Genomic DNA, 14,765 nt, shown 5'->3' with positions numbered 1-14,765 from the left:
AAAAAAACCCGCCCCAGGGCTGGCTGTGGGGTGAAGGGGGCTGGGACCCCTTCCCGATGGCCCCCCAGCACAGCGCGCTTGGGGCGCGATCTTGTCTGCCCGCCGCCGTCACGCTGATAGGGAGCAGCCGGCACGGAAACAGCATTATCTGCCACCAGCGCCGGCCCGGCAGTCCCCGTCCCCCCATGGGAAGTCCCAGCCGGGGATGGCTGTGGGACCTGGGGTCTGGAGGCACTGCTCTTCCTTGCTCTCCTTTTCCCTGCACACCCACCCATTGGGGCCTGCCAGCCCTCCCCGAGGAGGGACACAGAGGGGCCGGGCTGCCCAGGGACACGGGAGCGTGACGGCTGGGCACGCTGCCTGCTTGCCTGCCCAGAGCAGGCTGCTCCGCAGCCCACAATGGAGGGGCAATTACATCTCCTGGCACGGCGGCGTGGGGCCGCTGTGCTGCCTGCATCCCGGCCGAGGGTCCCCAGTCCCCCCCACCCTGCCCCATGGCCGGAGGAGGTGGTGGGATGGCATCCTGACTGCATCCCGGCTGCATCCCAGCTGCATCCCGGCCACCAGTGCCTCCCTGCAGTTGCTTGCCCAAGGTGTCCGTGTCCCAGTGAGCCGGCAATCGGGATGGTTCCCTCCACCCTCCCCGGCGGTGCAGACAGACAGACAGCCCCATCGGAGCACGCTGCTCCTTGGCGTGGCCGCACCATTGTTTCAGAGCCGAGGAACAAGCCACACGGCGCCCTGTGCTGCCTGCGCTGCCTGCACGGCGACACCTGCCAGAGGCCATCCTCTGCCCGGCCCAAGGAGGGGAGCGGCGGCGGGGAAGGGGAGAGGGATGCTTTTGTGCATCTCTTTTCAACAACAGCTCACGGCTCACATTCAGCCACGGCTCTTGTCTGGATGCGGCCGCCGATGCCCTCCACCTCCCCCTGGGGAGCAGGCAGCGTGGGGAAGCATCCAGCCACTAGAAGCCCCCCTAGGAAGGAGGAATCCCCTTCGCTCCCTCCCACCTCTTACCCTATTTTTGGAGCTTCAGGGATAATCCCAGGTTTGTTTTCTGCTCCCCAAGGGGGACCCTGGGTGGGACTGCGGGTTTCAGGGTGAGCAAGGCTGTGCAGGGTCAGGGTAGCTCTGACCCTGGAGCACGTGTTTAGGGCACATGTTTAGGGCTGGCTGAGCTTTTGGTTGAACGGGAGCCATAAAAATGTCATCCCTGTCTTCCCCGCCTCAAACCCGGTGGCTGACAGCTCTGCCATGGCCCCACTGGAGAGATTTCTCCCTGAAATGCCGCTTGCGCGGGACAATTCCAGCGGAAACCTGTTGCCCAAGGCTCAAACTTGGGAGGAAAACCCACATTCCTGGTGGGGTGGAGGAGGCTGTGATCTGTGCTGGGCTTTCCGGGTGGAGGCGAGTGGATGCTCTCCCTGACGGCTGCTTCCTGAGGAACCGACTCGCAGGCAGCTGGCAGCACCGGCAGCCGAGTCAGCAGGCAGCGGGGTGCTGCGGCTGCAGCGTGCCGGCCCTCCCGGCCTTCCTGCTGCCCCAGCAACCCAGCCGTGTCCGGGAAGAGCATCCGAGGGACGGGGACAAGCCATGGGGGGCTGTGCACAGGGTGGAGGGCACCCTGGCCCTCGCCAACCCCCCCGTCCTAGGGCTTGGCAGGGGGAAGGAAACGCCACAGAGCTGGGAAGGGGCTCGGCATCCGTCAGCGTGGCTCACCTCGGGGGTGGCAACGGGCAGGGGGAAGCAGCGGCCAGGCGCTGAGGATGCGTCCCCTGCTCTGACGCACGGCATCTGCTCCCGTCACCCTCCCCATGGACCCTCTACAGTGCCCCTGGCTCAGGGTTGTCTTGGCTGGACTCGGAGCAAGCTGCTCTTATCTCTGCCCCAGCTTCCCGGTGATAAGGGTGGCATGTCTGGAGGTTAATGGGCCTGACTGTCCCCCCCACCATCCCCGGCTCTAGCTGTTGCTGTTATTTGTCACCAAGCAGCCACAGCCACAATTCAGCCCAGTCTCTGCAAGCAGCCCCCCAGCCCCTCTGGTGCCCGGGGCTGGCACCCACAATGCCAGGCAGGAGCCCACCTCCCGCAGACAGGGCCCGGGGAGGAGTTGCATGGCTGAACAGGGCACTGCCTGCAGCGAGGAGATGGGGCACTGCCTGCAGCGAGGAGATGCACGGAGGCTGTCAGGAGCTGCGGGGACGGAGAGCTGTGGTGGGATGCAGGTGTCCCTAGGCCATTCGTGCCAACCTCAGGGGTCCCTGCCCGGTGTGGCAGAAGACTCTAGAGAAGAGCAAAGCTCCCCTGTCCTGTTCACCCCAGTGCTCCGTCCCTACCAGGGACCCCGTCCTCTACGCAGGGGGATCCTGCTCCAGCAGCATCTGTCCCCCTGCCCTGCCCAGGGGGGCTCTGCTGGGAGCATCCCTGCAGACAGCCCCGGCAAAACCCACAGCTCTCTCCAGCCCTGGGAGCGCACTGGGGTGTAAGAGCCAGTTTTGCTCCAAGCTGGGGGATTTGCTCCAGGATCAAAGCCAAAGGAGGAGACGCAGGGCGTGGGGTGCTGATAGTGGCTTCCCCTCCCCAAGTCCCATCCCACTGCGCTTGGCCAGCTGCGCACAGGCTCCGGCAGCTGCGACGGGGCGGAGGCGGCAGGGAAGATGCACAAAGCCCTGGTACCCTGTTTTTTGGGCAGGGAAGGGAGCTAGGAGCGTCTGTGAAAGCAGGAGAGGTGTGGGGTCAGCACGGCAGCTGGCAGCACCCCAGGATGGAGGAGCTGGGGGGCTCAGAGGGGATCCTGGGGGATTGTCGGACCTGCCAGGCTTTGGGAGGTGGCTCTCGGGGAGGCACAGAGCAGCCAAGCTGACAGCCCCAAAGTTTCAGCTGGTTTTAATACTGTCAGAGACACCCCGGAGCGGGGCCGCCGCCGCCATCCCACCCGGGCTCCCTTGACGCTTGCCAAAGCGAACCCACTGCCGGCCCGGCCCCACGGCTGCTTTGCATCCCAGCAGGCGGGGGAAGCATCGCCGCCAGCGCCGCTGCCTGGACACCCTGCCCGCACTCCCGCTTGCCGGTGCCGGGTCTCGCTCGTCTCCTACTGCTAATCCCGAGGGCTCGAGCATTGCAAGAGGCTCCCCTCCACCCCACGGAAAGGGAAAAAATCAGGTTACAAAAGGGTCATGGCACAGCTCTCTGCCTACTGCATTTGGGTGGTTTAACCACCACCTTTCCCATCTTTTCTCAAACCACCTCTCCCCCACTACCAGATTGCAGCCGCCCTGGTCACCACTTGGCTCTGGGGACAAGGGACTTTCAGGCACCCCAAACTGCGGTAAGGTGGGAACGGTGACAATGCCAAGACTTGGAGGACACTGGAGCCAGCACCCCGGGAAGGGGAATGGGCAGCGCCTGCCAAAACACCAGCCGCAGCGCCTGCCGGGAGCACCCAGCGGGTAGAGCCACCGGCAATGGGGACCCGGTGCCTCTTGATAGGAGCCGTCTCATCACTCCCCTCACACTATGCGGTGCTGACATCGCAGGCAAGAAGACCCAGGGCCTGGCAAAACGGGCAGGGGACAACAGCCAAGTAAGCTTTTCGGAGTCCCTGCTTGCCGCTGTGCAGGGAGCAGGAGGGACGTTGGAGGCTGAGAGCCCGGGGTGCCAGCCCTAAGCCCCCCAAAACTGCTGAGTCCTGAGCCCCAGTGCAGGCAGGGAACTGCTGCTGGCTGTAGCCTCTCTGCTGGAAGCAGAAGCGAAAAGGGGGAGAAAATTTGTCTCCAGGCTCAGCTGGGAGGATGCAGCCAAGCCCTGGTTGCAGGACAGGGTCCCCCAGCAAAGCCCCATTTGCAGGATGGGGTCCCCCAAGGAAGCCCCAGTTGCAGGAGAGGGTCCCCCAGCCAAGCTCCGGTTGCAGGAGGGGGTCTCATCCCTGGCTAGTGGGGTTAAAGGGCAGGAACCATCCCCACATCCCACCTGCAAGGGCCCCATAAAGTGCAGTGCTGCGGCCCCGGCACCAACACGGGGCAGGGGAGCCCTCCTGGCCGCCTCCCAAGTTTGGGGACATGAAGAGGGGGGTGTGAGGTCGGAGCAGGAGTGGGCAGGGGCGGGCAGGGCGAGGGCTGGGCGGTGGGGAAGAGCAGCCCCGTCCTTCCTCCCTAGACGCCTACTCGTCGCAGCCCAGCAGCTCCACACGCAGGGTGATGCGGTTGTGCCAGGCCACGGGCAGGATGCGGATGAAGCGGGCATAGAAGGGCACGTCGAACACGTTCTTCTTATGGGAGTAGTTGTCGCTGTTACCGTGGAAGATCTAGGGGGGGGAAAGGTGGGTGTCAGCACCGCCAAGATCTCACCGCCACCATCCCATCCCTCCCCACAGCGGCATCCCCGAGTCCTAGGACGTCGCTGCCCACCTTGCCCTGCCCCACACACCTTGGTGCTGTTTGTCTGGCCATCCCGGTAGAGGGTCCAGGACGTGCCGTTGTCGCTGTAGGCCACCTTGTAGGCTGCCACGTATTGGATGTGCCCGAAGTCGCGGGCTCCTTGCGTGATGATGCCCGTCACCTTCTTCTGGTCGCGGAGGTCGATCTGGCACAGAGACAAGGCTCGTCGAGGCTCCTCGCAGGAGCGGTGCTCCCACCCCAGAGCATCCTGCGTGTCCCGGAGGCAGCCGGGATGTGCTGGCCCTCGGGGGTCAAGAATGGAGAAAACACCACTCGACCCCCGCCCCAATGCCAGAGTGACTAATAAAACACTACTGTGAAATATTTGACCCTTTAACACTTCCAGCATCCCTCAAAGCAACCCAAAGCGGGACGCAAACCCCACCGTCTCAGCTCCCTTCCCCACCGCTGCCACCTCGACATTTTTTGCTGAAAAGGTCAATGTGGGAATGACAGCAAAAAACCTCAATTAAAAAAAAATAAAGGATTCCCGGAGAAAATGCATTTCCACTGGAAAGTGATTCTGGCTGAGAAAATACGCAGTTCAGCGCAGTCTGACATTCGGGTGGTAAGTGAGATGGTTTCTGTTCTCTTTACTCTGCCACACTGCGCTACTGCTGCTGGCACGCTGAGGGGTAACCCAGCAAATGAGCTGCAAGTCTCCTTAATTTCGTTCCTATTTTATGCTCTTCAAGGGCAGTACTAGCTATACGCATACACGTATATGTGTGTATATACGAGTATACCTGTAAATCTATATACACGTACACAAACAGGCAGCCTGCGGTGTGACAGCCCAACTCAGCATGTCATCCCAACCCCATCAGCAGCCGTCTTGATAAGCTGTTTTATTTAGGGCCATGGAGCAGCTGCTTTTAATCATTTCCCAAATAAAAAGTGGCACAAATATCTAAACTGCTTTGTCCCATTATGTCATGAAATCATGTGAAAAGTATAAAAACAGGGGAGGAAAGGAAACTGAGAAGGAAATTTCAAAACTATTTGCTCCCATTCCAGACTGGGAAGAGAAAAGCAAACCTGATTTTTTCCCGCAAAACAGAAACGCAGTGTTCCGGGCAGCCAGAGGGTCGTGGGACGGTCACCTCAGGCTGGGATGGCGCTTCCCAAGGGAGTGATGCAGAGCTGGGGTGCTGCGGGCTCAGTGCACCCCACAAGAAGGTCTGCGGAGACGGCACCACCCTGTCCCTGTCCCTACAGGCGCTGATGTTTCTGACCCAGCGCTCCAGCATCGCTGCTAAAACCAGTGGCTGCGGCCCCGTCCTGACCTGCCCATGAGATCCCAGCTCGGGGAAAGCACTGCCGGGCTGTGTGCCCCATGGCAAGGCTCCAGCTGCACCGTCCCGGTGGCTCTGCCCGGCCTCTCCCGCTGTGCCCGTCCTGCTTCCAGCCGCCCCGGCACAGGAGGTGGCCCCAAGCACAGGAGGTGGCCCCGGGCAGAGCTGGAGGAGCCGGGGAGGAGAAATCGGGTTGCAGAGGGAGGGCACCGAGACCCACCTGCAGCCACTCGGACTGGCCGTTGTGGAGTGCTGTCCAGGCGTTGGTTTTGCCCGTCTTGTCCAGGCGAGCATAATGGGGGTGCCAGGTAAAGGCATCGATGCCCCAGGTCTTGAACATGCTGGAGGCTGTGATCTGCTGGTCGGAGATCAGGCGGGATTTCATGCCCAGAGGCTCCGAGCAACCTGCCGTGTTGAAATACACTGTAACACAACGGTTTATACAGGCGGTGAAAAGGAAAGAGTGCACGGCACCGTCGCAAGCAAAACCCCGCAGCCCCGGCAGGTGCCATCCCCACGTTCCCACGTTTCTACTGCCCGGAGAGGCAGGCAGGATCAGGCAGGGAAAGGCTCGGCAGAGGCGCACGGTCGCAGCCGGCTCGCCCTTTCCCGGGATTTTTAGCTCCCAGCTATTCCCTGACTCACAGTGCCTCCTGCTGCAGGGACGCACGGTCGTCCCCGCGTCACGGCACGGCCCTGGAATACAGACGGCTTCGGCAGGAGGCAGAGGAGGATGTTTTCACAGGTGAAGAGAGCAATGCAAAGACATCCCCAGCCGAAAGCATGGCTGGCACCACACCCACGCAGTGGCAGGACATGACCCAAGCCCCCACGGCACCCCACTCCCACCCCGGCACACGGGTGCCGCTTGGCTGCCGGGGATGTGCCGCAGGGCAGGAATGCGGGAGGCACAGGGAAAGGGCTCAGGCTAATCATCCCTCACGTTTCCCAGAGGACTTTGATCCTCCGGTGCTTTTCAAGCTCTCCGGCAGGAAAAGCAGCCAGTTCACAGCTCAGACGGGGAGGGGGCCCAATAAAAAACCCCAGCTTGGGAAGGTGTTAGCAGCATGAGAATGCAGCTTGAGCCCGGCTGAGCTTGTGGGATTAACGGCTTGTTCTCCCCAAAAGCACCCGTGGGTATTTCCAGGCATCACGTAGCCGGCGTGAGAAAAACAAACGCTCACAAATTCCCTGTCCCAGAGGATCAGAACCGGTAGAAGGGGTGACGCCCTGCCCCATGTCACCCCCTGCCCTGCGGTCCCTGGGGAGGGGAGAGCCACCGACATTTACCGTTCATCTCGCAGCCGATGAGTTCAAAGCGCAGCGTGCAGGCGCGGCGGCACGTCACAGGGTAGATGCGGATGAACTGGGCGGTGATGGGAGGGTTGAACATGTTGGTCTGCATGGTGCCGTAGTCCACGTTCCCCTGGAAAACCTGCAACGGCAAGCAGGGCTGAGTGCCCCAGCTCTCCCGCAGCCTCGTGCATAAAATCGCTCCCACCACGGCAACGCTCCCCAAATTGTGACAAGCAGAGAGGTGGCTTGCTTCTTTCTTTTTAACACAATAAATACAGTCAGGTCATGTTTTCATGCATTTTTTCCACCGCTGCAGAAACAAGAGAAACTTTTCTTTTTTTTAAAGCAAGGCAGATATTCCCAGCCATTCACTGGATGCTCAAAAAACAAGCACAAGACACTTGCCATAACAAGGTGAGAGTGGAGAGTGCTGCATTCAGTGACTATTCCTGCTTCGAGAGTGAGATACACTGTCGGCTCATGCTCAGTACAGACACAGCACTGAGCTGCATAAGCCGTTCGCTAGCACTTCCAGATCATGCCTGGTTCCCACAGTGTGTCAGCAATAAAGATGTTATCTGAATGACCTAAATAAGTCAGCGCTGCTTCTTTGGTTATGCTTATTATGGTCAATTAAACAGAGCCAGAGCGCTGCCCAGCGCTGGAACCATCTGTGCTGTCATGCTGCTACAACAGTTCCCCACGTGGCTTTGACCCAGGTCAACAGCACTTTCCCAAACATGCGGACAGTTTGGGATGCGGCTCACAGCCACCCCAGCGCCCGCAGCACCGCTGGGTGGGGGGAGCCGGCACAGCCCCTGAGTGGAGCATCGCTGCCCACCTTGTCTGTGTCCTGCTTCTCGTCCTTGCAGAAGGTGAACTGCCGTCCATCCAGGCTGTAGGCGACTTTGTAGGCGCGGACGTACTCCGGCTGGCCCACACGGCGAGCGCCTTGCGTGATGATCCCGCTCAGCCGCATCTTCCGCAGCAGGTTGGCCTGGGGAGGGGAGAAGAGCATGAGCTGGGCACAGCACGGATGGGGTGCACAGCCCCTGTGCCCACCAGCGCTACCAAGCCTGGATGGGAGGGTGGGCTCATGCTCAGCATCGGGACCAGTAGAGGGGCTGCCCAGGGCGCTGTGACTTCCTCGGGGCGAAAGCCCTCCATCCCAGGATCGCCATCCCAGGTCCCCATCTTCCCCCCAGCGACCTTGCCTTCTCCAGGCACATCACAAGATGCCCCTGGGTGGCACCTTGCTGCAGCAATTCAGTCCCGTATTTGCCACCAGGAGCAGAGAAATCCCATGAGAGCAGCCCTGCAAGACCAGCCGTGGCTACAAGGGCTGCCCGCTACGCCCATGCTCCCAGTCCTGCCGCAGGTACCTGGATCCAGGGGTTCTTGTCGTAGTTGCTGGAGGTCCAGGCGTTGACAATGCCATGGTTGTTGAGGCGGGCGAGCTCTGGCCCCCAGCGCTGGAGGCCGAGGAAGCCGTAGTGGACAGAAGATGCCGAGAGCTGGGCGTCAGAGATGGCTCCTCCTTCCATGCCCAGAAGAACGGCACAGCCTGGGGGCAGTGGGGACATCAGCACCAAAGAGAGTCAGTGACCCGGGAGCAAAACCGGGGAGTCATTTGCCTCTTGTCTGGGGACAGGGCAGGAGGTGGAGGCCAGCCCTAGGACCTGGCTGTCCCCAAGGTGTCCCCCCTCCTCAGTCTTCAGCCAAAACCGCACCATCCATCAGCCCCTCTCACAGCATGGAGGTTTGGGGGGGAAAGGGCTGCTCTGGGGCCACCCCTGAGAGGAGACAGCACCTTTCCGGGGATGCTCCTTCCATCACGACCAGGCCTGCTGGCATCAAGGGCAGCCAGCACACAGGCACCCACAGCTGCCCTCCAGATCCCCTGAACCAGCTGGTGAGATCCCTCCTGGGCACACTGACAATGGGGGACAGAGCAATGGGGAACAGGGAGGGAAAGGGAATTCTGTACAGTTGGTGCCAGGGACTTACGGACATGGCAGGTCTTCCCCAAGAACGGAGAAGGACACTTGCAGGCGTAGTCGCCGTCCAGGTCCAGGCAGGTGCCTCCATTTTTGCAAGGCTGGGAGTAGCACTCGTTCTTGCCTAGGAGACAGAGTGAGGGGCTCAGGCGGTGACCCCAGAGCCAGTCCCAGGGTGGAGACCCCTCATTCAGTGCAGCGGAAAGAGGGGGAGGCATCCCCTGAGCAAGGGCCATGGCAGGGTCCCTGCTGATACAGTGGCACAGGTTGAGGCTCTAACCCAAGGAGCTGCCTAAGCCCCTCCACTGACTGCAGCCATGCGGGTACACTAGGACATGCAGCCACGGCAAGGCTGGGAGCCCGCATGGAGCAGGCTGAGCCTCGAGGCACCCCTTGTCCCATTACTCGAGGCACCGTGTCCCTCCAGAGATGCAGAGCAAGGCTCAGACACAGCCGCGTCCCTGCGTCATGGTCCTTCCCTGCACCCTGCAATGTCCAAACCAGTCCGTGGTCCCCAACAGAGCCTAGCGCCCAACACAGCCACAGTTGCAAACACCCCCTGGTTGTCCCCCCGGTGCTGCCCGGGAGGTCCCCAAGCCCATTACTCGAGGCACCGTGTCCCTCCAGAGATGCAGAGCAAGGCTCAGACACAGCCGCGTCCCTGCGTCATGGTCCTTCCCTGCACCCTGCAATGTCCAAACCAGTCCGTGGTCCCCAACAGAGCCTAGCGCCCAACACAGCCACAGTTGCAAACACCCCCTGGTTGTCCCCCCGGTGCTGCCCGGGAGGTCCCCAAGCCCTGGCGGCAGAAGCAGCCCCCCCCCCGCCACCTAGGCGGCCGACCACCCCCCCCCCCGCCATCCCCCACACACACTGTACTCACTGTTCTGGCAGTGCACCCCATCATACCCCGCAGGGCACTTGCAGATGTAGTCAGTGAAGACATCCCCCCGGTTCGGGACCAGCTGGCACTCGCCATTGTTGTGGCAAGGATTGGGGTGGCAGGGGCCTGGGGAAGGGGAAAGGGGGGAAAATGACTTTAATATGGGCACAGGTGGAGAATAAGAGCATCCAGTGGGCTGTTGCTGCCCGAAGACATTGCATTCCCCCCAGGTGATGGAGGTCACCGCATCCCTGCTTGGATCTCCGCTCTATGTGCCCATCAGCAGGGCTGGACCCCAGGGCCAGCGGCGCAGGGCCACGATGAGGGCACGCTGCCACGCTGCAAGGTTCCTGGACTTCATGGGGCCGCCGTGATGGGGTCAGCACCTCACCTTTCTCCGTCTCATTGCAGTCAATCCCAACATAGCCCTCAGGGCAGATGCAGAAGAAGGGGGTCTCATTAATCCCGGTCAGGCAGGTGCCCCCATTCTGACAGTGGTTCACATCGCAGAAGTCACCTGGAAGCAAAGCCACATGTCACTGCAAGCCATCCCTAAGGCGGGCATCCGCCAGAGCCCCGCAGATGCACATGGATGCATCCTGGCTTAATGGCAGGAACTGCTCCCGTGCAGATGCCACAGGGAGGGGAGCACCCGGCAGGGACCAGCTGCTGGATCCTGCACGAGACCGACAGGTCCGTCAACCATCAAGGGCGATGGTTGAGACCAGGAGCATGAGAGAGCGGCCAGGACCTGCCCTGCCCTGGCACATTAATAAAGGGGTTTAACAGAGCTTGTACATCAAACCGAAGCCAGGGGAAACCCAGGTCTTCGGTGCATCAAATGTTTCCGCTGCTCAGCTGGGAAGCGGGGGTGGCCAGGCTGGGACTCGCTCAGGCACAAGCAGGACAGGATTATTCAAGGGAATGGGGCTGGTCCCACGGCTGGGTTTTGCTAATTAAAGTTAGTACTCATAAGATCAAAAAAAAAAATCATTGTAGAGGGAGTCCACACACCTCGGCTCCCAGATGCTGGAGACATGCAAGGAGGGAGCACAGGGTCCATTCCTGCACGATACCTGTCGGAACTCCATTCACTCCAAGCACTCTCCGAGCAGCTCACACCAGGCAGCCCCAGCCCACAAGCAGGTCCCCCTGAGGAACTGGTGGGGCTGCACCGTCCTCTCTGTCTGTCCATCCACCTCCAGCATCTCCCATGGTATTGGGTTTACGTGGCGAGGTGGTGGTAGCTGGGGGGGCGGCAGGGGTGGCTTCTGCGAGAAGACACCAGGAGCTGCCCCCAGGTTGGGGACAGCCAGTCCCAGACAACTCCAAAACAGACCCATCACTGCCCAAAGCTGAGCCCATCACTGACACTGGTGTCACCTCTGTGATAATATACGTAAGATAAGGTAAAAAACGCTGCACAGCAGCTGTGAGAGAGGAATGAGAAAAATGTGAGAGAAACAGCCCTGCAGACAACCCGGGCAGAGAAGAAGGAGGGGGAGAAGATGCTCCAAGTGCCAGAGAAGGGATTCCCTTGCAGCCCACAGTGAATACCACGGTGAAGCAGGTTGTCCCCATACAGCCCGTGGAGGACCACAGCGGAGCAGATATCCACGCTGCAGCCCATGGAGGACTCCATGCTGGAGCAGTCTGTTCCTGATGGGCTGTACCCCATGGAAAGGACCCACACTGGAGCAGTTCATGAAGAACTGCAGCTCATGGGAAGGACCCACGCTGGAGCTTTTTCATCTTCTTTTCTCAGGAGGGAGCACAGGGTCCATTCCTGCACGATACCTGTCGGAACTCCATTCACTCCAAGCACTCTCCGAGCAGCTCACACCAGGCAGCCCCAGCCCACAAGCAGGTCCCCCTGAGGAACTGGTGGGGCTGCACCGTCCTCTCTGTCTGTCCATCCACCTCCAGCATCTCCCATGGTATTGGGTTTACGTGGCGAGGTGGTGGTAGCTGGGGGGACTGCAGGGGTGGCTTCTGCGAGAAGACACCAGGAGCTGCCCCCAGGTTGGGGACAGCCAGTCCCAGACAACTCCAAAACAGACCCATCACTGCCCAAAGCTGAGCCCATCACTGACACTGGTGTCACCTCTGTGATAATATACGTAAGATAAGGTAAAAAACGCTGCACAGCAGCTGTGAGAGAGGAATGAGAAAAATGTGAGAGAAACAGCCCTGCAGACAACCCGGGCAGAGAAGAAGGAGGGGGAGAAGATGCTCCAAGTGCCAGAGAAGGGATTCCCTTGCAGCCCACAGTGAATACCACGGTGAAGCAGGTTGTCCCCATACAGCCCGTGGAGGACCACAGCGGAGCAGATATCCACGCTGCAGCCCATGGAGGACTCCACTCTGGAGCAGTCTGTTCCTGATGGGCTGTACCCCATGGAAAGGACCCACACTGGAGCAGCTTGAAGAACTGCAGCTCATGGGAAGGACCCACGCTGGAGCTTTTTCATCTTCTTTTCTCTTCCCTGTCCTGCTGAGGAGGGGGAGTGAGAGAGCGGCTGGGTGGGCACCTGGCAGCCAGCTGAGGTCAACCCACCACACCCATCAACCTTCTGCTCCCTATTGCAGTGCTGAATCAGATTGCAAGAGCCGGGCTGAAATTCCTCCCACCCTCAGTTTATTCTGCCCCAAGAGCTGCAAGACGACAACACTCTCCATAAACCTAGACCAGATTCCCACAGATCTGGCTGAAAGCCTCAATAAGTCCTCGCGAAGCGCTGGGACAGCACATCCCCTGATGCCAGGCTCTTCTCTGCCACGCTGCAGGAGTCAGAGCAAGGGCTGAACTCAGGTGGAGACCCAGGAATAACCCCCCACTACCTGCATGCCCTGGAGAAGGTGGAAGTTAATGAGCTGTGGGCCCGCTGCCCGGATCCACACCGAACAGCACGGCTCTCATTAGCCTAAGCTACTACTCAGAGAGCTCCTACTCATCAGTCTTTTAATAGCAAAGCTCCTTTGAGTTAATCCTACTCTTCCTGACACTCCACATGTGTAAGGTACACAGTGGTGGCAGACAGGCCAGCGTTACGTGAAGGTTTCTGAAAAGATGCTGTAGCTCCCTTAGTCCAGCCTCAGGAGGCAGAAAAACTTGGGCACCGGTTCAAGTCACTGCCTGCGCTGCCCAGCCTGTTCTGCATGACCTCATGCTCCATCAATGTGCTGCCATGAGCTACAGCATGGGAGGAGAGAGAGCTCGTGCTGATATGTGGGGATGCCTTTGCCCCACACCCCTCCGCAGGTCTCGGGCACATCCAGCAGCCCCATCCCGAGGATCTCTCCCGGCAGCCGGCCAAGGCCCTGCAGACAGAGCTGTTTCTGTTCAGCAGCAGGAGCCGGCTGCTTCCCCAGGCACGGAACGCCAACAAACGTGTGCTCCCCGGCATCTGCGCTGCCTCCGACGCAGGAGTTTCTGGGGTGGGACACAGCGGCAAAGGAGCAAGGGCTCCTCTCAGGGTCGGGACAGGAGGGGTCCCAGTTATATACTTTAATTATCCCAAGTAACTGGAATCTCTTTTATCCCCTCCCAGGAATAATCCCTTACACGGTGGGTCTCGCTAGCCAGCCCCCTGCCTAGCAGCAAGGCACACGGGTCACATTTTCCACTGTGGCAAGTAGTTTTGGATGCTCCTATTTCTCAGCTGTTTCATGCCTGGTTTCGGAGCAGTTCAGCATCTCCATCCTCCCCACACACATTTTTCTCCGGTCAGGGACAGAGCTGTCACAGGCTGGACAGTCAGGAACCAAGGCAACAAAGATCAGCCACCACTTTTGGAAATGTTTGCTTATATGAACCCACAGGCTGGCTGGAAGGCAAAAATAACATCCTCCAAAAACTGGGACGGCTCATCCCAGCAGGGTTGGGGGAGGTCAGGTCAAGCCTGTCTCGGGAGGGCAAAACGAGCACCTCTCCCCAGGGAGAGCGAGCACAAACAGGGCCTTCCTCAAAGCACACCTTCCTGCTGCCCTTTGCCCCCTGGCCTGGAGCCTGTGCTTGGGTTTTGCTTCCCTTTTCCCTGGTCTCGCCCGTACCTTTCGGAGTCACCCACCCCAGGCGTGACCCACAGGGTGACGATGGAGCTGCTTCTCCCCGGGGTTCCCCTGGCCAGGCCAGCCAGGCGTGCTGTGCCAGGCGGTCCCAGGCAAGCTGTTTACATCGCGGGTACGGTTATCTAAGCCTGAAAACACAGGACAGCTCGACTGCGCTATTCCCGGCTCGGAAGCAAGGACGGGGCTGCGGACCTGAACTCCTCTGCTCCTGCAGCGGCAGCCCCGGGGGCTGCGGACCCTCTCACTCGCCACCCCTGCACCGCGCACACGGCAGCCCGGACCCTCTCACCCTGCACCCCAGATCCTCTCGCTCTGCACCTCGGGCTCCCCTGCACCCTGGATCCCCTGCACACCGGACAACCCTGCACCCTGGATCCCCAGCACTCTGGATCCCTTGCGCTCCGGATCCCCAGCACCCCGGGCTCCCTGGCACCCTGGATCACTTGCACGCCGGACAACCCTGCACGCCGGATCCCCTGCACCCCGGCTCCCCGACACCCCGGGCTCCCTGGCACCCCTGATCCCCGGCACCCTGGCACTCACCGGCGCGGGGGGTGCCGGCAGCAAGAGGGGTGCAGACAGCAGAGGGGGGGTGCAGGCGGCAAGGGGGGTACCCCAGCCACCCTGGGGTGCAGGGTGCAGGTAGGTGGCAAGAGGGCAAGAGACGGGGTTGGAAGACTGGCCTGGCAGCCGAAGATGCTTAATTAGCGGCCTGGAAGCGAGGGCAGTGCACTGATGATGCTCTGGGTGCAGGGGGGGGGGGTGCAGGCGGCAAGGACCCCAGCCA

At 60.6% G+C, this 14,765-nt stretch overlaps 1 protein-coding gene across 1 annotated transcript in view; it reads right to left on the bottom strand.

Moving 5' to 3' along the window:
* Positions 1 to 2,870: 2,870 nt before the first annotated feature.
* The window catches only part of MFGE8 (milk fat globule-EGF factor 8 protein), a 15,979-nt gene continuing 4,084 nt past the window's right edge, over positions 2,871 to 14,765 (bottom strand). The window contains exons 2-11 of the mRNA XM_009276629.1: positions 10,649 to 10,659; positions 10,299 to 10,424; positions 9,908 to 10,033; positions 9,035 to 9,148; positions 8,410 to 8,591; positions 7,869 to 8,024; positions 7,022 to 7,166; positions 5,952 to 6,154; positions 4,426 to 4,581; positions 2,871 to 4,303 (exon numbers count right to left, since the gene is read on the bottom strand). Coding sequence (XP_009274904.1) covers positions 4,160 to 4,303; positions 4,426 to 4,581; positions 5,952 to 6,154; positions 7,022 to 7,166; positions 7,869 to 8,024; positions 8,410 to 8,591; positions 9,035 to 9,148; positions 9,908 to 10,033; positions 10,299 to 10,424; positions 10,649 to 10,659 — 1,363 coding nt within the window. The 3' untranslated portion in view covers positions 2,871 to 4,159. The remainder of the gene's footprint in view (positions 4,304 to 4,425; positions 4,582 to 5,951; positions 6,155 to 7,021; positions 7,167 to 7,868; positions 8,025 to 8,409; positions 8,592 to 9,034; positions 9,149 to 9,907; positions 10,034 to 10,298; positions 10,425 to 10,648; positions 10,660 to 14,765) is intronic.

This window comes from Aptenodytes forsteri, unplaced genomic scaffold (assembly GCF_000699145.1).
Source record: "Aptenodytes forsteri isolate BGI_AS27 unplaced genomic scaffold, ASM69914v1 Scaffold1, whole genome shotgun sequence".
Lineage (NCBI taxonomy): Eukaryota > Metazoa > Chordata > Aves > Sphenisciformes > Spheniscidae > Aptenodytes > Aptenodytes forsteri.
Note: the sequence above shows the minus strand (reverse complement) of the source record. Positions and strands in the feature narration are given on the sequence as shown.